The sequence below is a fragment of the Panicum hallii genome, chromosome 5 (genome assembly GCF_002211085.1).
Source record: "Panicum hallii strain FIL2 chromosome 5, PHallii_v3.1, whole genome shotgun sequence".
Classification (NCBI taxonomy): Eukaryota; Viridiplantae; Streptophyta; class Magnoliopsida; order Poales; family Poaceae; genus Panicum; species Panicum hallii.
In genome coordinates, this window is record NC_038046.1 from 23,355,374 (window position 1) to 23,383,281 (window position 27,908).

Consider the following 27,908-nt stretch of genomic DNA (forward strand, 5'->3'; position numbering starts at 1 on the left):
AAATGTCTAGGCTTTCAACGATAGGGCTCTTCCCCCGGTTCCGGGTTGACCTCCTATTCCTATTCATCCTCTTGATGTCTGGAAAAATAACAATCTTGAGTGAGCAAACGGGCAAAATAACCCAGAGGTTTGTCAAAGTCTTCGCAAAGGATCTTCGAGTTATAACCAGGAAAACAAGAGAATTCAATTAACACGCATGGCAAAAGAATTCAATTAAACCCCACTGCATTGCTCTACGGAGTGTTTATTCAAATAGGGAGAATATGCAACGTTTGATCGTGCCTATTTGGCCAAAACATTCTGGGTATTGTCGGTCACATTTTCCTAATATAGATGGGTTCAAAAGGTGCGTTAGCATGGGGACTGGTTCTAAAATGTTGTGCCGCTGGGTTGTTTGGTTCTAGCATAGAAAGAAAAGCATCTGCACTCAAGTCTTACCACAAAAAAAAACAAACTAGCAGTTGGTGTAGAGGAATGAACTACACTAAACAAATTCCAACCAGGAAGAGTGAAAGAAACAAGTCCTTTAGCACTGACCTGTTCGTAGCTTCAGATCTGCTCGCGCTTCCCCTCGATCGGGATCCAGCCGGGAGTGAAAACTGAGGGGTGTGGGGAAATGAGGGCGGTGGAGGTTTCTTGGGGACGAAGTGCTTGTTCTTCTACGTTGCGATGGGGTTATCCTTTTTGCCTTTGCGTGGGCTTCCCAATCTCCTTGGAAAGCACATACCTTTTGCTGGGAGGGTTGAATGTTTCAATCAATTAAAAAAATTGAACCCCTGACACCCCAGTCCACCACCCACGCCCTCACCATCTCCTGCCATGGTCTAGTAGCCTACATCTGCCAAAGCTGTGAAATGCTGTCTTGTCAACCTTTTGGCCAAGGCTAGTGCACCCTCCCTGTACCTGCAGCATTGAAGAGCAATTTTCTGGTCAGATCAAACTATATGGGGAGCAAAAGGGGAGACGGAAAACATCAACCATAAGGTTCACAGTTTCAACTCACTGTCAAAATCCTAACCCGTATGTAAAACTATAATCAAGTCCCAAAAAACAAGGCATAATGTGAAGTTCGAGTTACTAACCCGTATGTAAAACCTAAGCCAAGCTGCAAAGAACAAAGCAAAATGTGCAGCTTGAGCTGTTTGTGTCATACAGAGCCAGGCCAACACTCACAACATGGGCATCAGTGCAACATCATCCAAACTACCAATACAACAGCTATTAGTCCACCACAGAAGGTTTAGCCGCCAGTGATTAACGAAGACATTAAGGTCTAAACATTCGAACTAAAAAGTTTTCGTGATAATAAATTCAAGATATTACATTACTGCCAACCATTGATATTACTCTAAAGCATCAAGCCGCCCCCTAAGATCCCCTAAAGCACCCAGCCTGTCTATAGCACTGTTATACTCTTTAGCAAACTCTCCATGAACCTTGTTCATTGCATCAGTTGTGTACTTAAGAGCATTGACCTTGTGAGTTGCCCTGGCCCCTGTCCCAAACTCCTCCACGTCGAGCCCATAGGCATCAAGACCGTGCGTCAAACACTCCATCATCACTGTCCATTGGACCCTAATGTCTTTGCACAGGTCAATCAGCTTCCCAAGCATCCTGATCAATGACTTGTACGTCTCAATTGCTGCAAGCCTCTCATTGAAATTCACATCAACAATAACAACGTTGAGGCGACTCTCCATGAACTGTAATGCTTTACCTGCACAGACGTAAATAGAATCACATTGCGTATAACAAAAGGATGTTAGAATCAACATGTTGAGTCAATAAAATCAAAACACCAGTAGGGTGTTAAAATAAGTACCTGCTGCATCCTCCTCAGCTTTTTCTGCAGAGAAGTTGTAGTCGCCGCAAAATGCTCACCACACCGAGCAGATTCAATATCAGGCAGCCAAATCTTCACCTCGCCGGTGTATACTGCATCCTGACCCGGTTCATTGCTGTACGCCGCTCTCCCAAGACCAATGTACGAAAGCACATAATCAAGCACATCCTTTTCAGTGAACCAGACTTTCTCAACAGGACCCTGGCACAAAAAACATAGGTTAAATGTTTAGGCTCTGTATTGCCAGAACAAATGTTGTTCATTACTTTTGAGTTAATAAGAAGGGAAGTCACCTTGAGCCTGAACTTGTTGATCCTTTCAGACACCTCCTCTATGTACTTGGCCCGCTCAGTTTCAAAAGTCATGAACTCTGACCAAGCTGTCGCCTGTTTTTCCATGAATCTGGACATAAAGGATGCTATGAAGTCGCGGGCTTCACCGTACACAATAGCAGCATCTTCACAGTTAGGAGACACCCTAGCAGCATACTCTTTCCTCTCCAACTCTACTAGTAAGCGGCCCATCACGGCGGTAGGGGATGGACGAGCGGCGGAGGCGGTGGAGGAGCAGGAAGCGGCGCTGATGAGGAGGAAGTCTGGTGGCGGCGGAAGCGAATGAAAGAGTAGCTCAAGTAGTGCGTGTGGCAGCCACTTTAGAGCCAGGCTTCCCGGACGGGGAACGCCCCACAAAATGCTGCGAGAGGCACCATGTTAGTGGCGAGCGAGGCAAACTACCGAACGAGGCACATTTTGATCAGGGAGCACCGGAGCGAGGCACCAGCGGCGTTGACTGCAGCGATCCCCACATAATATAAAAACACTATTCAGGCGGCACACTTTTAGATCCATGGTGGCATCTTTTCGCGTATCCCCGTGCAGCTGTGCGCTTGCCGGCCGCTAGATAGGCTCCGCAGCCCCTTATGCATGTAGATTTTTCGCTCTGATCGTTACCAGCCTTCCTCCTATCCACATGGCCTCTTAAAGCAATTGTGACCATTCAAAAATAAAGGCTAAAAGACAATTAACCTAATACAAGATCTGCTAGTCACTAAGACAAAATCTGTTCAGGTTGAGCCAAAACTTTACAGCCAAGCTCTCACATAAAACAAAGCCACCACAGGTAACCAAGGACATATGTATCCTGACCCTAACATTAGTAAGGCATGCTAACCTTCACCTTTCTCTCATGGCACTGTTTGGCCGGTGCTCCAATACATTACCTTGCAACTCGCCCATCCTTGCTATACACGTTCGAGCAACTTTATCTAGTCAACAACACTTCATCGTAAGTACTGAAAAGCTTAATACAATGTTAGCAAGGCATACTAATCTTCAACTTTCATGCTCACTTGAAGGCCTACAAGTTCTTGAGAAACAAAACTAAATTGTGAACTTCATCTATGCTTTCCACATCCGAGAATAGCACGAGTTTACACTGAACTTAAAAAAAAATTGTCACAATCCAAAAAATAAAGGTTACTAGAAGACAATTAACCTCAATACAAAATCTGTTGGTCATTAAGACGGAGTCTGTTCTGGATGAGCAAAAACTTTACAGAAAAGCTCTCAAGTTAAACCAAGCCGGCCGCCACTGCCACGCGAGGTTATCACCTATCCTGAAAGTTATTAATGCACGCTATCCTTCACCTTTGTAACTCGCCTACACTCTACACGTCCGAGATAACACAGTATGATCCTCTGGGAGTCTCACATGAGAGGATCCGACCTCACGTCCTGCTTGCTCCTCTGAAGGAGGAGAAGGCCGCATCACAACAAGATTTTGCATGACTATTTGCATGACCTGGACAGTAATTTGGAGTGCACCATAAGCTATTGTGTGCGGCAGCTAGCACTGATAGGTTTGTTGTGAGTGTCACACCAGGCATGTGTTGGCCAGCAAGTCAGTGACTCAGCAACCTTAGCATTAGATATAGTTCACCTCACTTTTACACTTTTCTAAATGTTTAGTTTGGGCATCTCTGGTAAGTGTACACCACTAAATCTACACATATTTAGAATTGGGTCCTCATGCGCAACGGTACGATGCAAGTATCTATGCGTATTATAAATGCTGATAAATTTAGGGGCCTAGATAAATATAAGCAAAGCATAAAGTGAAAGGTTGAAGCCATGCTGCCGTGTGCGTCTATAAAACCCGATGATTCGGCTTCTGAAACCCCTAGAATGTGCATAGCGGATTAGATAGCCACGGGAAGTGCTGCTTCTCAGGAGTTTCAAGAGCAAATTCAGGCGCTGAGATAATGAGTGAATGCTTGGAATAGACACCAGAGCTCCATAAGAGGAATATTATTTCAATGTCCACTTTCACCTTGTCAAGGAGAGCTGCGGATCCTGACGTCACCACAAGAATGATGAGAAAAAGAAGGGTAAGGTAAGATGATCTTAACACAATTTTGCATTTGTTTCAATCTTTTTTATGGAAGTCTTGGGTCTCCAATGTGTCGATAAGGGCCACGGTAATATATATACACCCAGCTATGTTTAATGAGACAAAAAACGAGTGTGAGCGATGCCGATGTAATTTGGTGAGAAAATAGTAGTAAATCGTAAAAGGAATCATAGGTAAGGGCTTTGAAGGTCCACAGTACCATATATATAACAATGGCTAGCAATGGCAAAAACTAATATCCCGTGTAGTGATAAACAGATCTAGAAGGATTGATACGAGATCATCTCAATTGCAACAATAAGTATGTAAACTTTTGTTCATTGCGCCATTGGTGGAAATGGTAGATTTGGTGAATAAGTAGCGACAGATAAGGTATATTATGTCAGTGGTGAATTTAGGGTACATTATGAGAAATCCAATACACCAGGAATCCACAATATATTCTGTATCCATATTGATTGTAGGTGTACTTAATATCGCCATATTAAACATGTATGTAAAACTAAGAACTTCAAATACGGAAAATCTTTCTGATCAACTATAAATGGAATAATCTTGCATTTGTGTGCAACTTCTGAAGTGGCTTCGCCTTAATGATGCACCTTTTAACCTATCAAGATTGGAAGATACATAGGGGTACTGTATATGCTACTGCTTGACGCTTAACAATTTTAAGTTGTTCATCAATATACAAGACATCTCAACATTTTGGACTCCAAGCAGAATCCTGAAAGTCTATTGAATACTAGATCAAGATCTTCCTGTGTAGCAACCGGCGCCCAAGACCTGGGTAGCATCATGATGTTTCTCTAGCTACACCAGGGTGCCAACAAAACAGATTCCTCCAGAGAAAGATAAATCACAAAATGAGATAGACATTCACAACGAAGGAACCCCTTTCCCTTCAGTCCCTCGCCCTATAAGAACGTAGCTCTCTCCACACTAGTTCTTCACTTCCCTTCTCCCTCTCGAGCACAAGCACTAGCTCCCAAACCACCATGCCGAAGCAGGGAAGCAGGCCAGCAAGTTGGCAACAGCTGCCACAGCACGCACCCACTGAGAAGAAGCAGCGCTTCGCGGGGGCATTCACGGGCGGGATTCCCTGTGTCCTGGACACCTTCGTCGGCCTCCCCGCGGCCCTCGTGGAGCCTGCAGCCTCGGCGCACCTCCGCGTCGTCGAGCCTGCTCGCACCAGCGCCCGCGACATCACTCTCGCGCTGTCCACCAGGCTATGCTGCGTCACCCGCGCCGCCCCGCTCCATGTCGACAGGTCCCTCCTCCTCACCTGCAAGCTCTGCAGCCGCGACACCAATGGCCACACCGTCTATGTGTACATGTATGTAAGCCGCCTTTCACTGATCGAGCTGGGAGGAATGGCATCACTACACTCCTGGCGCATGCATGCATGCATGCATGCTAATCTGTAATCAAACATGATTTTTTTTGGTCATGCAGGAGCATGGGGTTCTGCTCAAGGGACTGCAGGTATGGGTACTACCTCGGTGAGGTGGACAAGCGTAAGAAGAGGCTCGCCGTGGCGATGATGGGACAGCGCAAGATGTCCAGCGCTGTCACTAGGACGGCCAAGTCAGGGAAACAGGCCGGAGAAGTCAGCTGCAGGCCAACCTTCTTCACTTGTGCCGAAACCGAGTAGTCGTCGTTCCCTCAAAAGAATTTCGTCGTCATCCCAATAAGCTAATTAAATAAAGCTGCAGGAGTGTAGCGCGCAACTATATGTGTCTGCATTATGTCATGTATGTTTTCTTCTATATGTGTCTGTGTTGTTACATGTTTATTGAAAGATCGAGAGCTTGTTTGTGGAGGAGCATGGCATATGCGCCATTGTCCCTCAGATCAACAGATGCTGTGCTTTGTGGCTTCCTTCTAATCAATTCCAGTGAAACTCCATAAACATTTACCACATGTCTGCTTTTTCTTGAAGTACCAGTATTGTCCCTAGGAAAAGTGTGGTTTGTAGTTTGTTCTTGTTTCACTACTGTCATAATAAAAAGTTCAGGTCACAATGCAACCCGCCGGGGATATGTTTGGCTCTTTGACAGGCTCCAGCTTGCTGGTCATGCAACCCTCGTTTGTACCTCTGCTTCATGAGACGCGTGCACATGTTCTAGGAAAGAACAAAATTCCAACTCTAGCATGAGTTCAAGTCGGCAAGAAACATCATCGATAAGGCCGAACTAATTTCGTTTGCCATTGTCCGAGTGGCATTACAGAGATATATCGCGGACACATATACAGTCGATCGACAACCCTGGTGTGTCTTGATAAGATAAGGAAAGGAAAACAATACTAAGTAGTCCGGAAAAGGTACTTCTACAGGGCCAACGCATTACCACGTCACGGACCTCCATTGACCGCCCGATTGGGAAAACATACGGCTCAGATCTCGTACCCCACGCGTCCGGCGGTATATATTCACCCGACATCGGACGCCACACGTCGCTCGGGAATCAGACACCGACTCACATTGAGACGTCCTGCACCTGGCTTTATATACCGGCGCGTCCCCTGCCCACCTCCTCGTCTCGAATCGCCTCCTACCAACGATCAGCTAGCTGCAGGTTTTCGACGCCATGGCGCTGGCTCGCTTGTGGATGCTTCTGTTCGCGCTACTTGTCGCCGATCTCGTCGTGGCTTCGATCTACGCTGCACCGGCTCAAGGAGCCGCCGCAGCAGGAGGCGCCGACAAGAACACCGGCACCGGCACCGGCACCGGCACCGTCATCGGCATCGACCTGGGCACCACGTACTCCTGCGTCGGCGTCTACCGGAACGGCCACGTCGAGATCATCGCCAACGACCAGGGCAACAGGATCACGCCCTCCTGGGTCGCCTTCACCGACGGCGGCGAGCGCCTCATCGGCGAGGCCGCCAAGAACCAGGCTGCGGCCAACCCGGAGCGCACCATCTACGACGCCAAGAGGCTCATCGGCCGCCAGTTCGACGACGCCGTGGTGCAGCGCGACATGAAGCTGCTGCCCTACGCCGTCGTCGACAGGAACGGGAAGCCGCACGTGCGGGTCCAGGTCAGAGACGGCGACGTGCGCGAGTTCAGCCCCGAGGAGGTCAGCGCCATGGTGCTCACCAAGATGAAGGAGACCGCCGAGGCCTACCTCGGCGAGAAGGTCACGCACGCCGTCGTCACCGTCCCGGCCTACTTCAACGACGCGCAGCGCCAGGCCACCAAGGACGCCGGCGTCATCGCCGGCCTCACCGTGCTCCGCATCGTCAACGAGCCCACCGCGGCCGCCATCGCCTACGGCATCGACAAGGAGGGCGCCGAGAAGAACGTCCTTGTCTTCGACCTCGGCGGTGGCACCTTCGACGTCAGCGTCCTGGCCATCGATAACGGCGTCTTCGAGGTGCTCGCCACCAACGGCGACACCCACCTCGGTGGCGAGGACTTCGACCAGCGCGTCATGGATTACTTCATCAAGCTCATCAAGCGCAAGCACGGCCGCGACATCGCCGGCAACGCCCGCGCGCTAGGGAAGCTGCGCCGCGAGTGCGAGCGCGCCAAGCGCGCGCTCAGCAACCAGCACCAGGTGCGCGTTGAGATCGAGGCGCTGTTCGACGGCGTCGACTTCTCGGAGCAGCTCACCAGGGCGCGCTTCGAGGAGATCAACAACGACCTGCTCCGGAAGACGATGGTGCCCTTGAAGAAGGCCATGGCGGACGCCGGGCTGAAGCAGGCCGACATCGACGAAATCGTGCTAGTCGGCGGCAGCACCAGGATCCCCAAGGTGCAGCAGCTGCTCAAGGACTACTTCAATGGCAAGGAGCCCAACAAGGGAGTCAACCCCGACGAGGCCGTTGCGTACGGCGCTGCCGTCCAGGCTAGTATCCTCAGCGGGCACGTCGACGACAACACGCGAGGTATGATCCTCCTCGACGTTGCGCCGCTGACGCTAGGCATGGAGACCGTCGGCGGGGTGATGACCAAGCTGATCACGAGGAACACGGTGGTGCCGACGAAGAAGACGCAGGTGTTCACCACGTACCAGGACAGGCAGACCACGGTGACCATCAAGGTGTTCGAGGGTGAGCGGAGCATGACCAAGGACAACAGGCTGCTCGGAAAGTTCGACCTCACCGGGATCCTCCAGGCGCCCAGGGGCACGCCGCAGATCGAGGTGACCTTCGAGGTGGACGCGAACGGCATCCTCCACGTGCAGGCGGCGGACAAAGGCACCGGCAAGTCGGAGAAGATCACCATCACGAGCGACGACCGCCGGCTCAGCCAGGAGGAGATCGACCGGATGGTGCGCGAGGCGGAGGAGTTCGCAGAGGAGGACCGGAAGGTGAGGGAGCGGGTCGACGCGCGCAACAAGCTGGAGACGTACGCCTACCAGGTCAAGAGCGCGGTGGAAGACAGCAAGATGGCCGGCAAGATGGATGCTGAGGAGGAGGAGAAGGTGGAGGAGGCAATCAGGGAAGCGAACGAGTGGCTGGACGGCAACTCGGATGCTGAAAAGGAGGACTACGAGGAGAAGCTCAAGGAGCTGGAGGATGTCTGCAACCCTGTCATCTCGGCGGTGTACCAGAGGTCCGCCGGTACACGGGAAGACAACAATGATGAGGATGATCATGATGAGCTTTAGGCAGTTTTACTTTCTTGTCGCTAGCTATTTTCAGTCCACCGGTTTTCATTTGTAACCTCAATTTAGTATGGTCTTGTTTTTATTATTATTATTACTTTCGTCTACTGATACCGAGTTGAAAATTTATGCTCAGTTTTTTATATTCCTCTGGCATCGTATCAAATGAATTTTGCAAAACTGGAAGCCACATTGTGTAGATTAAACCAATGTTCAAAATAGCGGGCTAAGACATCTAGCGGTGAGTTTTCTAGAGGCTAAGAAAAGGCTATAGCGGCTATAGCTCCCGCTAATCTTATTTAGCTGTTTTTGCAAATTGAGTAATTAAATTAAGAATCTAGATGTTCAGAACATGAAATCAAACTGATACAGGTCACAAAGTTCATTACCTCATCAAATAAGTAAAAAGTTCAAATGTTCAGCACATAATAGAAATTAGATAAACATAAAGTTGAGATAGTGCAGTGAGCCAGTGACCTATCAGTCTAACATAGGACAGTTTAGACATAAACTGAAAGCTAAATGAAGGTCCAATTTAGTGGTTTTAGCGGGCTAATAGCGGCTATTAGCGGAAATGAGTAATTAGCGCTAAAGGCTAACTATCCTAGCGGAGGGGTTTACCGGAGGCTATAGCGGGCTGTAGCGGTGGTTATAGCCAGCTATTTTGAACATTGGATTAAACCCGTGATGTTGTGAAAAAATAATGATGATAGGATCTTACTGTTCCAAACACAACAATTATTTCTCTTTATCTGCATGAGACTGTTTTCTAGCGAACATCAATTTTGTCCTTTTAAACAAGGATCCTGAGCCTGGATTGTCAATCTCTTCATTTTTATTTTCGCGTATGGATGAAAATAAGATCTCTCTTCATGTTTATTTCATGCACCTTATTATGCAGCATGTCCTTAGTAGTGAAACGAAGCTTTTCCCTGCCCGACTGCCAGTAACAAAGAGCAGCGAATAACCGAAAATAATCTGAACAAGGGAATAATTGTTGAAGCTATGGTAATCTGGCGCACAATGAAGGATTTGTTTCTGTATGTAACTACTGTATGAGCCTGATTTGAATTGTTTGATGGTGCGGATCATACTCTCAGTGAGAATATCAAATTGTAAAGAAGTGAATTTGAAAACAGTCTTTGGAAAAGATTAACACCCTGAAACAGATATGCTGGAATTCTACTGTCCGGTAGTGTACAAGCAAATGTAATTTTCTGTAGTGTACAACTAGCATGAAGTTGCAGACCTGCAGCAGTTCCGGAGGCAAAATATAGTAGTGTACCACTACAATAGCAAGAACTGATTACTGTCTAATGATAAAATCATATTTGGGGTAACAACACTCGGATCTCAATAGCTGCAGTATTTCAGCCTGAATTTTTCAAAAACTGTTTCATATTCAAGTTATTTTCTCCTCAGATGATTTATACAGCGAGATCTAAACTGGAGTTTCTGCCAACAAAATGGAAGCGGGTTATGAATGCTGCTTACAGTTGAATATATAGACAGCTTTCGCACGCAAGTCAAAACAATTGGACTACTCTGATAAGCACTACCAGCGAACAATAACCTTCCACTGCGTCATGTTTCCTGTAAAATAAAAACTATTTGACGGTTTTATTCATTTGATTGATGTTTCATACATATGAATAAGTTTATCAGCGATATTCACAGTGATGATGCCTAGTTTTAGTACGCCAATGACGGTTGCAAGCTATGGTTATCCGATCCTTTGTGCAACCACCGTCACTGTAGCGAAACCAACATTCAAAACCAGTTGGGGGGTTATTTGACCGGTTTTGGAAAGTTTAATGGTAGAATATCCAGTTTTATAATTTAGGGGGTGAAGTAGTCCACTATAACTAGTGTGGGGGAGGGGGGATTATGTAGACTTTTTCCTAAAATAAAACCATTTGACGGTTTTATTCATCTGATTGATATTTCATACGTATGAAAAGTTTATCGGCGATATTCACAGTGATCATACCTAGTTCAAGTACGCTAATGAAGGTTGAAAGCTACGATTATCCTTTCTGCAACCATAAATATATACATCAATCTGGTGCTTTGTCTAGCAGAAGATGTTGCACATATATTAATTCACCAGAAATCAATTTATAATCGGATCCATAAAAAGTAACTGTGCTTCTAAGTTCACTCTTCCTTTTACCCATTTTACAGAGTTCACCCCGTTCATGATTTGTGAATGATGTTGGTCAATAAAGCCTGCGAAAATCATAAACGCCGACTAGAAATGTTATACAGTTTCTTTTAAATTAAAAACGAAAAGTAAAAATAGAAAGTTCGAAAAACTCTGTTCAGTGTACCAGCCATATGTGATCTGATCGGGGAACAGATGAAAATATAACAGGCTATATAACTTATATAGCTACATTATAGTAGAGCTTATAACAGGCTACATTATAGTAGATCTTATATAACTATAATCGCAATGTAAGGTGACTGGCTATATCGAAGTGCCATCCTAAAGTAAATATCTGAAACACAAGCAACTGAATTTTAGGAACTGAAGATCGATATCTATTAAAACTAAGCAGTGCGGACTTAACACTCTGAATATCAATAATAAGACTAAACACCATATCCATGGCCCTTGGTAAGTACCTAGGGCTGAGTAACATTACCATTTGATAAAACCTGTATCACGCTGTGGTTACACTATCTGAACTATAAGCAGTACCCAACGACCATGAAAATGCAGGAAACAACTACAGAAAGACAGTAATTACAGTAGTTCAGTCAATGTCGCATCGCCATCAAGGGGATTCAAGTGAAATTCATTTCAGATAGCAGTTCTACTCTGAAGGAAGAACGGGGGACCCTTGGGGTCGGGGCCGCTGCCGCCGGAGAGGGCCTTGAAGACCGCGCGGAACATCCCAATTCCGCCATCGCCCTTGAGCGCCGCCACGTCCTTGCTCGCCCTGTTCGCCGCGCGCTTCAGCATCGCAGCGATGATGATCTGGAAGGCGGACATCTTGGCGACGCTGTCGTCGATAATCTGGAAGGCAGCAGAGGCCACGCGGCCCTCGGAGCCGGCGACTTTGGCGACCTGTACCCCGCCGAGGGTGGCCGACACGACGCCCAGCTGGAAGGACAATTGCTGGCGGGGGCGCTGGTCCTCCGGGAAGCACGCGAGGCATCAGTCGCCCTCGTCGGAGCGCCCGATGAGGTCGCAGACCGCGGCGTAGCACAGGCGCGGGGCGTGGCTCTCCGCGGCGAGGCGCGCGAGGGCGGGCAGCGCGTCGTCGAAGCGGCCGTCCTCCACGTCGAGGAGGACGATGAGGAGGCGGTGGACCGCCGCGGCCCTGGCGTCGCCCAGGGCCTCCGCCCTCGCGAGGTCCGCGGGGGCGACGACGTCGTGGAGCGCGCGGTTCGCCCGACCGGTGTGGGGCAGGTCGCGGAGCTCGGCGGCCCCGAGCGCGTGCGTGGCGTCGAGGAGTAGGGCCTCCGGCGTGAGCAGCCTGCCGAGGCCCGGGTATTGATCCACAGAGGATGAGTTGAGTCAGTACACCCAGAGATGGATACATCAAAGCAGATCTTAGCAACCATTGTGGAAACAGTGACCTCCTACCGTAACTTGCAGATAGCTGTTAATAAAACAAAAGCATGCACAATCGTTACAGGATAGGCTGACACACAAACATGCAGAAGCTGAGATAACTTGCAACGGAAACGTAGCTTGTCTCATAAGGAAACCAGAGGACATAACTGACTAAGATAGAAGGTTATAATAGCTTGCATACGAATGCGTAAAAACTAAAAAGTAATTGCATCTCCGGCTCATAATCTCCGAGAACCTAAAAGACACAGTAAATATGGGCTACATGCCCAGAAAATATTACAGACACCTTCGAGGATATCACAAGTAAGCTGCAGGAAACTCTTGTGTAACTAATTTCTACTGCCTGGAAAAATTGGAAGTCAACTTCGAGCATATGACACTATAGTAGGCAATTCTATTCAAGCGGCATATGAATTAACATTCTTGCGAAACAATAACCTAGCTTCTGTGGTTAACAGATCTGCTAGATGAAAATCTCTGCTTACAATCTAGAACCTTAACGCTGATGCATCGAACATGGCCTCCATAGTAACTTGAGCGATCAGGCACTTCAGAAAAATAAGAACTGTCGACTTCTGTAGTTATATGTCAACCTCATCTGCAACCAAAGGTAGCATAGGTTTAATCACCAGGTAAACATTTTTAATTTGCTGTAGAACAATTTTTAAAAGGGCAAAAAGCGGAGCAGTCATGTCTTTTGCAAGCAACGCATGTTTTTTCGAATGCCTAAGAGAAACGAAAAGAGTCACGCAATGTCAGATATGTTTTAAAAGAAACGGAATAGAATGTTTGTCCATTAGTTTGTAAACAAAGAATTTCCGGATTAAAATTCACAAACAGGCACACCAACATACTGTTTTTGGAATTCTCTTAGGTCATAACAAACTCTCATTTCTGAGATGTTGAGATGGCCGATAATGGCATTTATGTAATTAAAACAATAGAAATCCTTTTCTCATATATACTACACTACTAGCATATTAGTTAAAAGCATATATTGTACACTAACGCCATGTATCAGCAAACCAATACTCTGCTCTGCTCTGTTTCAATGACTTGGACCTTATGGCTTATGCATTTATCAATGGAAGAAAGAATTGAATACAACTACACAGAACAGTAGAAAATTTCTGTCAAAATATATATGCAACTCAGATGGTAGTCAAAGCAATGCCACATATTATTGTTCATTGGAATCAACAAATGGTTCCACGAGAAGGATATAGATCATTTATCCCAGTCATTGGCACCTTCTGTTATGCTTCAATTTACTGGACCCTACTTATCAATGAACTGGTCCATGGAAAAAACAAATCAAACACACCGCACAACTAGATATTAAACTAATTAAACTTGTGCAATAATGTCATAATATCACTAAACTCGGCATATGTTCTGTTCTAATGAGCTGGACCTTACTTATGCATTGATCAAATTAAAGAATCAAATTTATGTCAGCATGTATGCACGCAGTTCAGTTCCAACAAAATGCCAAATCCACACTTGAACTGACATAATACTGCTACCAACCCAGTTCATAGTCAACAGCATATAGCGTTGCACATGAAAATGTCCATGGATTCAGTGTAAGGATAAATACCAACAGAGCAAGATTTATTAGTGTTTTAGTTTGTTGTACTAACTGATTGTGATCTTACTGGTGCCTAACAGATAAATTGATGAAAGAAGAACCAAATCAATCAGGTTACACAATACCCTGCAGGTCTGCACAATAGCTTGAATTATCCAATCCACCGCATCCATGCATCGGATCTGAGGTTGAGACGAGTGTAAGGTTGCTTACCATGAAACAGGAGATGCCTCCGCATCACCGTCGGCCACGTCCCGTGCCTCCTTCTTGATGAGAAGCCGCACCTTGGCGTGCAGATACACGCGGAGAGCTCGCAGATAAAGCCTCTCTGTCGCTGACAGCGCCTTGTCCTGCAGCGCAGCGACTAGCCCCTGGTCTACTGCGCCGCAGGCCGCGCGCATGACGACGGCCCTGTCCTCGGGGTGGACGATCTTGCAGACGCAGCCCACCGTCGCCGCGACCAACAGCTCGCGGACGAGCCCCTGCATCTCGTAGGACTCCATCTCCGGTACCAGGCTTGCGCCGTCGATGACCGGGACGAGGCGGCGGTAGGCCGCGCTCCACCGCACCGACTCGTCCTCTCGCCCTACCAAGCGGCACAGGTAGTAGGCGAGGGCGCGGGGGCGAGCGTCGAACGGCGCGTCGCGGGCCGCCTCCTCGTAGATGTGCAGGGCGTCGTCGGCGCGGCCGTCACGCGTGGCGAGGAACGCGAGGAGGAGGCGGAGGTCGATTGCCGTGGCGGGGTCGCCACCCTCGGTGAGGTCGACGTCGGCGAGCGCGAGGTCATGCTCGGCGCGGGCGCGGACGTCGCGGAGGTGCTTGCCGGAGAGCGGGTGCGCGCCGAGCAGGGCGGCCTGGAGGCCCTGCGCGGACTCCAGTAGCATGAACCTGACAGACGGGACGTAGGGAGAGAGGTCCCTGGGCGGCGTCCACCTGGAGATGGCGTGCAGGGCCCCCGCCCCCGCTGCGGCGAGGCCGAGTGCGGTGGCGCGGAGGAGGACAAGGCCGGCCATGGGCAGCAGGAGGAGGGCGGACTGGCGGAGGGAGGTGGTTTCCGAGAGAGTGTTGGCACCGAAAGGAAACGGGAGCGTGTGCCTGCCGGAGGTGATGAACGGTTGCTGAGCGTCTTGCCGGCCACGGTAGCTCTTGTGATTGGCCAGCCAAACACAGATGGCACATATTCCAGGCTGTAGCAGCTCCTAAGAAGAAAATGTGTGCAACAATTGAGATGACACCCTGTTTTCCACCTTTTTGTGCACTTGCCCTGTAACTCACCCATCCCGGTTTCTCCTTTCTAATCAGTAACTAGCAGCTTTCTTGCCGGTTTGTTGTTTTTTTTTAAAAAACGAACAATTAAGAACAAGCTCTTACAACAAGATACTAGTTTGGACTTTGGAGATAATTTCTAAAACAAAATGATGCAACTTAAAGCAGAGACCATATATAACGAATTAGCACCCATGTTATCATTGAGCCTATATAGCTAATAGTTCTTAGTGATCGATGAGTGTAAGAATGTTGTAATATCAAGGAGTAGACATGCTTTTTCAGCACTGTGAAAAATATCTTCAACTGCGGGCGAGAATAGAGCTGTCTAGGTGGACAACTTTCAGGATCTTTTTTAATCCAGAAGTGGTTTAGATTATGCCTACAACCATGCATGTTTTCATTAATCCTATCTCAACCCAGTCTACAAAGCACACACGTATATGTTCTAATCTTTGCTTTGCCTGGTAATCACGGCACCTTTGTCCAATGAAAATCCAGTCATAGTGTCCGATGAAAAAGAACAATTCAATTCAAAGCCTTGAAACCAAAAGAATGAACTTGATTATAGATATGCATGCGCCTTCATAAAACATGCAACATAACCGAAGAGAGTGGCTGGGGCCTCCCAACCTAAAGTAACAGTGAACAAATATAAGCAATGGAAAATGACACCAGAAATTTGAAAAAGAACAGCATAAGCTGCTGCTCTGCTTCCAGACAGCAACAGAAGTGGTAAAGAATGCTTCAAATTTGTATACTACTAAGATTTGTAATACTGAAAAATGGAAGAGTAATATTTTCACAGCATAACGATCCAAGCATAGAAACATATATCCGTCAAGTCATATAGCTTTCACGCATTGATTGCCACACCAGCGTAAGCAGTACTTTGGTATCAATCTATGGGACACCTTGGTAGTGCCAAGACAAAAGTGAAATTTGGTAAGGACAAGGTCAGCGACTAAATTTGCATTACACTATCGCTTCACGACCAATTCAAAACTCCGCAGCAGCACTTCACTGTGAACATTCATTCAGTGTTAACCGAGGATCTTCTGAGTTGGTTACCAAAATCCGAGTGAACTACTGAAGACAATTCACCTCCTGCAAGGACAACAATATTCTCTGTTCTCAGGACTGATGGATCACAATATGACATATAGAGAAGCAAAAACATTCTGCTGAAAATGCAAGACATTCATAACACAACATTCCGTACAGATTTGATGCATAGGCATGTCGACATCCACACCAGCTAGCAAGAAAATAAAAACAGGAACGGCATGAGTTTTTAATAATCAATCTTAACATGCATGTGTGTCATTTAGTACATTTCGCACATAATTTACTGTACTACAAATGTTCTAATAGTAGTACGAAATGGATGGCCAAACGGTAATTACAATGTGGTCAGCACTCTGTATTCAAAATATGACAATTCAGGTTTGTATGGACTCTATCCATCCTAGACACATTGAACAGGAAAATGTGCCTACGACGCCACATTTAACTTTAGTAACAGGATCAGCAAGGTAAATATGAGACGACCATTGCCATCTATCAAGCATAAGTACCATTCACTAATGCACTTGGATACATCTTCCCAAATGGAATACTTCTGATTACAAATACGCCAGCAATTATCAGATACACAGTGCTGTGGCATTTCCCTGGACCTCAATTGTACACAGGAGTTGCATGTTTCCTATCAATCTATTACCAAGGAAATACAGTTGTTCTTGCGTACAGCAGAATACATTTAAAATAAGTTTACTGAATCAGTTCCTAAAACAATTATGTCAGTGTTGAATTGCCCACATAGAAGGTATCATGGTTTATATGGACGAATTGAAAGGATGTCGCTGCAAATGGTAAAGCAGACAGACTCTTTGGCCTAAAAACATAGAAATGCTTGAAATTAGCAACTGTAAACTCTTTGTCCTAAAAACATAGAAAGCTCATCAACTTATTCATCACCTAAATGGACACGGTATCAACATATTCAGATCTATCAGATTGATGTTTAATTAAAACAAGCACAGAATCATGGCATAATGGAATTCACATGAGGAATACAAGTTTGCAACACGTGAAACACTACAAACAACTGCGAGAACCTAAAATTGGTTGCATCCAATTGTATGACACGACTGAATCAAAGTATCTGAGTGAAATTATCATGCATCATCTCACCTAGGCTTGGCGTGTACTAGTTCGGGGTGGCGTCCTGAGATCCCTCTAGCGGTGCTGATCCATCATCTCTGCGTAACTTCCTCGCCACGACGCCACGCAAGAATGCCATCAACGTCAACACCTCGAGCCTCTCCGACAGATCCCCGTGCTTGAAAATGGACCACAGCGACATCTCCACCAGCCCGAGCGTGGTGGCCAGGACCAGCTCCTCTGAGCCCGCCACGGCGCGCGGCGCGGAGCCGAGCGTGGAGAAAAGGATGGCCTCCACGAACGCTATCTTGTGCTCGAGGCGGGAGAGGATGGGCACGGCGGCGTCGTGGAGCCACCGGGCCCCGTCCTGGTGCCGGCCGAGGACGTGGCAAAGCGCGGTGGCGTAGAGGTGCGCGAGGGTGCTGCCGGAGTGCTCCGCGGCGAGTCGCGACATGGCGTCGAGCGCGTCGTCGAGGCGGCCATCGCGAGCGTCGAAGAGGGCCATATGCATCCGGGCCAGCACCGCCTGCTCCGCCGCTGCGTCGGCGGGGCCCTCCGACTCCGACTCCGCGGAAAGGATCTCTGCGGTGAGGAAGTCGCGGACCAGGCGGAGACTCTTGGGGCAGAAGGGCGTGATGCGCAGAGCAGCCCCGAGGAGCGTCTGCGTGGCGTCGACGAGGAAGGAGGCCGGGGTAAGCATCGTGTTGAGCTCGCGGAGGCCCGGGTGCGCGCGGACGAGGGCGGTGTGGCCGGTGGTGTCGGCGGGGCCGACGGGCGTCGACGGAGAAGATGACGGGGTGGCCGAGAACGCGAGGGGCGAGGAGGGGCTCCACGAGACTGCAGAGAAGAGCCCCCCGGTCGCTGCGGCGGCGAGGGCGGCGGGGCGGAGGAAGCGCGACATGGCCGGAGCAAGAGGAGGCGAAGATGTCTGTGGTGTCGCTTTGTGCGTGCTCGCGGCTTTTGATTCTACCGGGTGCCTGGGTGGGCCGTAGCTGAGCAGAGTTAGCGCGCGCCGTTCGCTAGCTGGCACGGGTGCCTGACGGCTGAAGCCAAGTGAGCAACGGAACCTAGGCCCACGTGAATTGAAGGGCATTCCGTTGAATATATATTAGTTTTAGCAAAAAGATCTGTATATGGAGTGTATTCCAGGTACTCGGCACGTACAATGCCTTCAACTTCTTCCCCATCTGTGTCATATCCGTGTATCCGCCCCTTCATCTCCACCGCCACATCTCCCTCTATCCATACCCAATGCGTCAGCACGGTCACCGAACCTAGCAAACGACACGTCAGTACCTCGTCTGGGCATCCGCTTCTTCCCCTGTTGAGTGGTGCTGTCACTTCCCCTTTCCCTGTACCCATCTGCGATAGCATGGGGTCTAGCGAGCAGCACCGTTACTGCCTCGGCTGGGCGTCCGCTTTTTCCCCTGGCGACCGCACTGTCGGTTCTTTGCTTTAGAAATAAGTACATAATAGAAGCAGACCTTATTATTATTAAATTGACCAAATTTATATTTTATTATTTTTCAGAAATAGGTATATAACGAATTAGCACCCATGTTATCATTGAGCCTATATGTCGGTACGTACAGACAGGGGTACCTCCTGCTAGGGTGTCCAGGCTCTTGACGTCTACAATCCGTAATCTCCCCCTCGCCCTCTGGGTGACGTGGCATACGGCCCGGGCCTGACAGCTGGGACCACGGTCTCCGGACCTTCCCCGAGCTTTAAGAGGTCCGAGGCCTCCGCTCACCGAGGAGGGCAGGCGGGCTCTTGGGTAGCCCCCGCGGACCCGGACTCCCCAGGGGGTCCGGGGCCGCCGCGTGTGATGGCCGGACCATCACGGGTCTGACCGCTCCAACCGGCTACAGGGGCCCGGACCTCCCTCCCTCCGGGGAGGGGTCCGGTGCCGCCACGTGCCGCCCCTGCAGAGGGGCGGGGCTGGCCCTGCCGGATGCCTGCGGATGGAGGCCCTTCGTGTGTCTCCAACCCATCTACCAGCATTCAATGCGGTAGCTGGGCCAGGCGCACCCAAGTCAAAAAGAGCGGCCTGCCACTGACACACAGGGCAGGTATGCTGACACCTCTGTAAGCCTGCCTGATCTAAAGGCGGCGCGTCGTATCACCGTGCACAGTGCGCGGGCGGCGTGCAGTCCCGTCACGGCGCTGCGCGGGAGCGTGATGATGGCCTGTAATGGACGAACCAAGGCATGCGCTGTAACAGTGCGCACGCAACGGGTCAGCGCTGTTTTACCGCCTGACAGAAGGTTCCATTCCAACAGTGACAGCACGGCTTCGCTGTTGGGCAACACTGACACCGGACACTGTGCAAGACAAGGCTGTACACGGCCATATCCTGGCTATGGATACGCACATCAACTTCCCGATAGAGAAGACTACGGAGAGGAGCTGGAGATGAAGATCTCCACATCTCTCATAGAGTAGGCTCCTGTTGGCCGTGCCCACCTGTCGGGGCCCCGCACAGTGTAAGCACTCCCCTTGGACTATAAAAGGGAGAGTGTAAGCACTCCGATGGTTAAAATGCATGAGTAACCTGTTACCAAGAACCTAAGATGTGGACCGAAATCTATTATTTTGTGGGGCGGAAACCACTTACAAAATTAATATTAAAGATATTTTAATACTTTTTCCTTCCTTTATGATTTCAGTAAATAACACGATAATCGAAGTCATCCAAAATCTCATCATCCCCCATCAATGCTGCTGCCGCCGAGGGCTAGACCCCGCCCGTCGCATACCTCCTGAAAATATGTTTAGTTGCTGTTGCTCCTGAATGAATCGAGAGGGTACATTCTAATATCGAAGCAGCAGCAACAACCTAACTCTGTAGTTATTGCGTTCCGTGCATATAGCAACACGAGGTTTACTGTTTGATTGAACTGAAACTCAGAGAAGCAATATTGACACTCTTTGTTTGGTACCCTGGAAAGCAGGCACAATACGAGCATCGTAGGTATGTAATGTAATCATCATTACTTGACGCAGATGCTTCTTCATCACTATCGGTGGGCATCCTGTTATGGCCAATGGGTTGGCCCTATCAATTGGTATTCAGAGCCTTCGATCCTACGAACCCTGCCATTACCAATTCTTTTTCCTTTTCTTTTTTCTTTTTCCCTATGCAGATTAGATTGATACCTACAGAAATGTTCATTAGTTCTGGTTGGGAAAACCCTCTATAGTCATGGTTTTTCAATCTGGACCGCCAATCCGGGACTAAAGGGGCTCCAATCCCTGGCCTAGCAGACCTCCCTTTAGTCCCGGCTGGTGTCACCAAAGTTTTATATAACATCTATACTATATTTACTGCTTCTATCAAGATTGTGTCCATCATAGTGAAAATTCGCCATCTGGTTTGACGACTTGCTCGTAAATAAATCGTGCCAGGGCTTCTTGAATCGCCAAAAAGCTATTCCGTGGAAGGAGCTGATCCCGCATCCTAGCAATCTATAAAAAAGTGAAAAATACTAATTATGACAATTTTTAAAATTAGTCAAAACATTGCGAGATGTTGTTTATTACTTACTTCCGCTTCCTAAAAAGTATATGTCTTGTAAGGACCTACAAAATTATGAATGTTCTCGCAAATATAGTATGCGCATAAATTATTGCCCAGTGCCTACCTCAAACACTTTAAGACAAAAGAAGTCACCAAGTATCCATATGAATATAATAAAACAAATGAAACGTGCAAAGCAGCATCCAGTACGTACCGAAAAGTTTGTCTTGAATCTAAGCTCGCCTATGAAATTACCTGGTTCTTTTTCGCTTAACATTTTCCAAACCCTGCACATGGCTGAGAATGAATAAATATATTTATCAATAAGCGCATGTCAGGAATTATCACAATTACTAATTACCTTTTTAACAAGTGGGTGATGCTTTTGTAATCTTCTGGATCTTTCTTTAATGAGTCCATAACAATCGTTAAGCGCATTTCAGGATTTATCACAATTAGTATCCAGTGATTTCTACAAGATTATATAGAGCCACTTTATTTAGGGTTAAAAAATTCAATTATACAAAAGTAAAAGGGTTCCAAGGCAGAAAACACTCACCGAAAGTTGTAAGGAAACAACATATTCTACTTGTAAGGCAAAAAACACTCACTCAAATATTTCTTGAGGGTTGTCTTTTAGAGTAATGCAATTCACAACCACTGAGTTGACGAAGCCCAAGTGAAAGTAGTCATTTTTCTTGCAAGTTTGAATCTCCGTTCTACATGATGCAAAAGAAACAAGGAATAGATTGAGGGAATGTAATAAGTGTTGTCGGTCGAAACCCACCGGCGAGCAGCGACAGGCAACACGAGGAGCCGGGAGGCTCTCGAAACTGCTGGTGGGCCTAGGATTTGGCACACGACCTGGCGTATGAGTTTGCTAGGCGTGCCACCTGACCTATACCTAATCAGGAAGGTGTAGATGTGGTTTCAGGTAGTTTTCTGCATACACAGACACGTTCAAACGTTAGTCCGAGCCATGATCGACTCATCGGGTGATCCCCGATATTGGCTGTAAAGAGCCGATTGTCTCCCAGTATCAGATCGGATCTGTATATCTAAACAAAGTGCGTATATTTGATACTAATATAAACTTGCTCTGTAATCAATAAGCTAATCCAATCTACAACGGTTAAAACTTTCACCAAATAATCGGAACATCCTACGCGTAGTTAAGCCTAACAAATATGAAAGATAACAGAATAGCAACCTAAACAGAGGTCTAAAAGATCTGTATATGGAGTGTATTCCAGGTATCTTTAGCGTATTTTTTGTATTTTAGCACAGTGTCAAAGATCATGACGCCGTTGTATAACAGCACTGAGCTGTGATATTTGGCGCCGTGCGTTTCAACGTGGATTCTGCGAGGACCACAAGCACGGCGGCAAAGGTCATGGCGCCAAAGGTCATGGCGCTGTACTATGAGTCATATACTTTTTACTATTGTCACAAACATGACTATAGCTCGGTGGTTCGAGTGTATCTTGAGAAATGGGAGGTCCTTGTTCAATTCCTGGTAGCTTGCATCTTACTGCAAATACAAATGCAACAACTAACTGCATCTAGCATAATATCATATTTTAATATCAATTGTTACCAGTATGCCACCTTTCTTTACCTATTTCTAAAATACGTAGAATTTTATTAATTTTTTATGTGATCCATCTCAGGTCAACTATAGGTGAGTCTGGTCTAGTAACTCAAGTTCGTTCTTTTTTCCGCATCAGCGTCAAGCACAAGCATCCACTCGGCACGCACAATGCCTTCAGCTTCTTCCCCATCTGTGTCATATCCGTGTGTCCGCCCTTTCCTCTCCACCGCCACCTCTCCCTCTATCCATACCCGCTTGCGTCAGCACGGTCACCGAACCTAGCAAACGACACGTCAGTACCTCGTCTTGGCATCCGCTTCTTCCCCTGTTGAGTGGTGCTGTCACTTCCCCTTTCCCTATACCCATCTGCGATAGCATGGGGTCTAGCGAGCAGCACCGTTACTGCCTCGGCTGGCCGTCCGCTTCTTCCCCTGGCGACCGCAATGTCGGTTCTACGCTTTAGAAATAGGTACATAATAGAAGCAGACCTTATTATTATTAAATTGACCAAATTTATATTTTATTATTTTTCAGAAATAGGTATATAACGAATTAGCACCCATGTTATCATTGAGCCTGTATAGTTCTTAGTGATCGACGAGTGTAAGAATGTGGTACATCAAGGAGTAGACGTGTTTTCAGCACTGTGAAAATTATCTTCAACTGCGGTGGCACTGTAAACGATGGACAACTTTCAGGACTTTTAAGATAGAAATGGTTTAGATTATGAGAAATTTTAGGCTGCTTGGGAATTTTGAGAGCCTTTAAAAGGTCCGGATCCGATGGTTAAAAAGTATGAGTAACATGTTACGAAGAACCTAAGATGTGGACCGAAATCTATTATTTTATGGGTCGGAAACCACTTACAAAATTAATATTAAAGATATTTTAATACCTTTTCCTTCCTTTATGATTTCAATGAATAACACGATAATCGAAGTCATCCGAAATCTCGTCATCCTCCATCACTGCCGCTGGGCTAGGCCCCGCCCGTCGCATACCACTACAAGAAAATAGCTTAATTTTGTCGGCTAGAAACCGTCGAAAATAGTCAGAAAACTGTCAAAAATATATATTTTTGTCGGTCGGCCGAAAAAAATAGGCCGACGGAATAAAATCAACGCATTTTCGTCTGCAACCGACGAAAATACGTTTCTTTTCGTCAGCCAAGATAGTCGATGGAAATGTACATTATATTTTTGTCGACCAGTATAGCCGACGAAAAAGATATAATTTGTTTTGCACCTTTACGTGACATATAGCAGCGCACGATCATATATCCGCGATCATATATGACCTTTAATCCAGAGCCTTGTTGGTTAATCCCCACCCCAAGGGGGGCTAGCTTAGCAAAAACATCTGCAATGGTGCAGCCTCAATCTTCTCCTTACAGGACACCATATATACAGCGGCATGCAAGCAAGAACTCCAATCCTCGTAAATCAAAATATGGGCCCATTTGGTAGGGCTCTGGTTGTGGTTGAAACAGCTTCAGCTTTAGCTTCTCTGATGGAGTGGCTTCTCTCGTGGAGCTATTTTTATTTTCAAAAATATTTGACAAAACAACTTCAGCTAGTTCTTTAAAATACGTAGAAAAGATCAAATGACCACAATACCCGCATTTTTTGTATTTTCTTTTTCTTCATATTTCTTTTTTTCCTTCCTTCTCTCTCCACCTTGTCGGTTCTTCCCCACAGTCACCAATCGATCTCGATACGCCTCTACCCCCGCCACCACCTGCATGCCCGTCGCGGCCCCCTCGGTGCCTGCCGCTGGCCGAGCCTGTGTAACACCCCAAAAAATTCACCAAAATGAATCACGCGCTAGAGTGTTTCAAAAACCTTTTCGTCGTCGAAGCTCGTTCAACCCTAAACCCTAATCCTCTCCCGAATTCGCCGCCGTTCTGATGCCCGACTCCAGCTGTCTGCCCAGCCCCCCTTTGCAATATCTGTGCCCTCTTTTCCCTCGTCGCCGTCCCATCCCGCACCGCTCGGCGGTCTGTCGACCACGCGCGACCGCCTTTCCGCGATCAGCGCCGACGCGATCCCCTTCCCTTTTCTTTTTCTTGCTCTCTCTTTATCTCTCTCTCTCTCTCCCATTTCTTTTCTTTTCCCTCTTTCCTTTTTCTCTCTCTTTTTCTTTCTTCCTTTTCTTTCTTCTTTTCCCCTCCTCCCTCCTGCTTGGCTCCCGCACGTGCGCCCCCTGGCAGCACGCCGCCGCGCCAGGCGCCGGCCGCCTCCCTCCTTCACGCGCATGCCCCAGCCGACCTTGCCCCCCCTGCGCTGCAGAGCAGCCGCACCGCCGCCCTGGCCGCGCCGCACACGACGCGCGTGCCCCGGCCCGCCCACGAGCACGCACACGCACTTCACGCGGCCATGCCGCGACACGCGCGCACGCGCACCGCGTGGCCACGCTGCACGCCGTGCGGCCCGCCACTGCCGCATCCCGCCCTCACCGCTCGCGCCATCGCCCTGTGCTTGCACAGCATCTCCCCCACGTGCTCGACGACGCCTCGACGCCCACGCCCTCGCCGCACGCCGCGTCACGACGCAAGCGAACGACCGAACGCCATTAATGGTGCTCCACGCCGCTCGCCAGCCTCCACCTACACCCGGCCTCGCCACCGCCTCTTTCCGCCTATAAAACGACCCCTCGCGTCGCCCTCAAGCACCACCGCCACCTCCTGCCCTCCTCCCTGCACTCGATAGCCTCCGCCGCGAGCTTCCCCCACCACCGCCCGCCGGCCCTAGTGGTCCGCCCTCCACGCTCCATCCTAGCTCGAGGTAAGGAGGGGGATGGAATCCCCTTGCCTCCCTCTCTCTTTTGCCCCTATCCCCGGCTGCCGCCGCGCCCTGGGCCGCCGAAATCGGCTGGCGCAGGGACCCCCTCCCCTCCTCTGTTTCCTGTCGATGAGAGGAGGAAGAAAGGGGCAAATTTGCCCTTGGGCCCTTCCCTTCCCTCCTATCTGTTTAAGAACCCCTCCGCCCTTTTGGCATCTGTGCAAGAAGAGCCCCCCTCTTTGCCATATTCCAAACTAGGCCCTCCCCCCCACATAAACCTAATATCAAATAAACCCTTACACCTTTCTGCTATGCCTCAAATGTTTCTAAAATTTATAACCAAGTCCTTTTCCGTTTCATAACCATTTACAAATGAGCCCCTGGACCCTTGTTTAACCCCTGAACCCCTTTTTAACTCGTCATTTCATGCGCCAAACGACCTCCGATTAACCCGAAACTTTACCACACCCTCCTTAGCGTAGTTTTGACTATGCCATCAGGAAACCACCCAAAAATATCATCCCTATCTCCATAACTAATTTGTTTCCGACTCGAGCTCAACGATAAGAGCTTTTAGTTCGTTCAATTGATTGGGTGCCTGTTTGTTTGCGTCGTAGGACACGGAGTGAACGAGGAAGGTCCCGACTGTGATCAAGCAAGTGAGGACCAGTTTGGCGACCCCGAACCCGAGGGACAGTGCTTCGATCAGGATCTCCCGCAAGGATTTGAAGATGGCAAGTTCAATCCCACCCTTTGATGCATGTTTCTACCCTAGTTTTTATGAATACAACCCGTTGGCCTCTTTTACAAAAATGCATGGTTTTGCTTGAGAATACATGGTAGGATAGCCACCCTTGTTTTGTGATAACCACCCCTTGTTTTGCGATGACTATTCCTTGACTACCTGTTTTATAAATAAAAATATGTGCGTGTGTGTGTGGGAAGAGATAAAATGTGGTTTTGAAAGATGAGTTAGACGGGATGGATGGCATTTCTATGCGAATTGCCGTTGGTGTGCTCGTACCTGTGTGGTTGAGCAAGGAAGGGAGATATCCATCTTGTCACCCCTAAAGACCGAGTTGATGTGTCATCTCACCTAGCTTCCTGTCGTGCAAACCACTTGACCGTTGTATGGGCAACGGCTTAGCATAAATCCCACTAGTTAGTCTGATAGCCATCAGGAGAGCTGAGAGCAATGGGTGATCAAAGGAGAAGGGATAAGCTCTGTGTGACTTATGCCCCGGTTAAACCTCGGAGATAGGTCGAATGACCCCTTGATGGATCCCGTGGTGGCTAGTCAGGTCTAGCTAAGGTGGGTAATGGCTTTGTTGGGATCTGCACCGACACTAAGGTGATCGTGCTGTAGTACCCCACCTGTGGGTAAAGTTGCACACCTCTGCAGAGTTAAAATCTATTCGAATAGCCGTGCCCACGGTATTGGGCAAGTTATGGTGTGGTCACATAACTAGTGTTTCTCTCTGGGAATGGTTGGACTGGTGTGGGTTGTTTGGAAAGTGTCCGGCAGTTGTGCCGTGTGCTACGGCGGACGGGGAGTCCGGTAGCAACTTAAAACTTGGATCCCGTGTGGATCAACATCATGTGCTCCTTGGTACGTAAAAACTGGTTTTGAGAAATGTTTTTAAACAGACCTTTGCATACAACCGAGTTTTCCGCAAATGAACCCTAACTTTATCCTTGGACTGTCCTGTGCATTGATTTTTGTTATCCCCCCCCGTGGGTGTGATTGGACTTGCTGAGTATGTTTGTACTCACCCCATTCTTACTTTTTACAGCAGAAGACCCAGACTACCTCCCCGAAGACGTCGAGTAAGGTTTCGTCCTGCACCCAGTCTTGCCTGTGGTTAGGGCCACCGCTGGAGTTCCGCATGGCACAAGACTCTGATGACCCTCTTTTCGTAGCTAGTGTAGTAGTGTGGATTTTAGTTGTAATCCTCGTGATAGTGGCGCTTAACTGCCCATTACCGCGTAGAGTTGTACGGTGACGTACCACCTGATGTAATAAAAGTGTTATCAGCCTCCTGGGACTGATAAAGCATCACTTTTAAGTCTTCCCTGATGGGGGGGGGGGACGCTTCAGCCTGCCTCCGCCACCGCCGCGAGCCACTCCGCGCTAGGCGCCGGCAGCCCCTGCCTCGACGCCCGCGGTAGGCCGTCTCCTCACCCACCGCCGTAGCGCTAGCCTTGTAGGCCGCACTCGCCGCCGCCGACCACGTTGAGCTCGCCATCCCCTTCCTCAGCTGTCTTCCCGCCCACCGCCGGACACGTCGCCCTCGTCATCCGTCTCCTCGGTCGACCGGCCTCCACGTCCGCCTTCCCGTGCCCACTTCCTTCCATCTGCCTCCCTGCTTGCTCACGAGGACAAGGAGGTAAAACACCAAGGAGGAGCCACTGGAGGAGCTAGTTTTTTTGGCTCCTGGCCCGTCGAATAGCTCCAATCAGCGGGATTCGAGGAGCTCCGCCTATGAAGCCATTTGGTGCGCGCCCCTTTGGTTGGGCTCCTTGAGGAGCCATCAAAGAAC

The 27,908-nt window shown here is 48.4% G+C and overlaps 3 protein-coding genes across 3 annotated transcripts; 1 reads left to right on the top strand and 2 right to left on the bottom strand.

Annotated features, from left to right (window-relative positions):
- The first annotated feature begins 6,843 nt into the window (after positions 1-6,843).
- LOC112894323 (heat shock 70 kDa protein BIP4-like) lies at positions 6,844-8,871 on the top strand. Its single transcript, XM_025961989.1, has one exon. It carries the CDS (start codon positions 6,844-6,846, stop codon positions 8,869-8,871), a length of 2,028 nt encoding a protein of 675 aa, XP_025817774.1.
- A 3,695-nt stretch (positions 8,872-12,566) lies between these two features.
- LOC112895435 lies at positions 12,567-15,096 on the bottom strand. The gene is made up of 2 exons (XM_025963387.1): positions 14,259-15,096; positions 12,567-13,052 (listed from the first exon to the last, which is right to left on the bottom strand). Coding segments are annotated over exons 1-2 (801 nt in total). The 5' UTR covers positions 15,059-15,096; the 3' UTR covers positions 12,567-13,051.
- A 1,008-nt stretch (positions 15,097-16,104) lies between these two features.
- LOC112895123 lies at positions 16,105-18,476 on the bottom strand. Its single transcript, XM_025963003.1, has 2 exons — positions 17,508-18,476; positions 16,105-16,418 (listed from the first exon to the last, which is right to left on the bottom strand). Exon 1 carries the CDS (start codon positions 18,376-18,378, stop codon positions 17,524-17,526), a length of 855 nt encoding a protein of 284 aa, XP_025818788.1. The 5' UTR covers positions 18,379-18,476; the 3' UTR covers positions 16,105-16,418; positions 17,508-17,523.
- Positions 18,477-27,908: the final 9,432 nt, after the last annotated feature.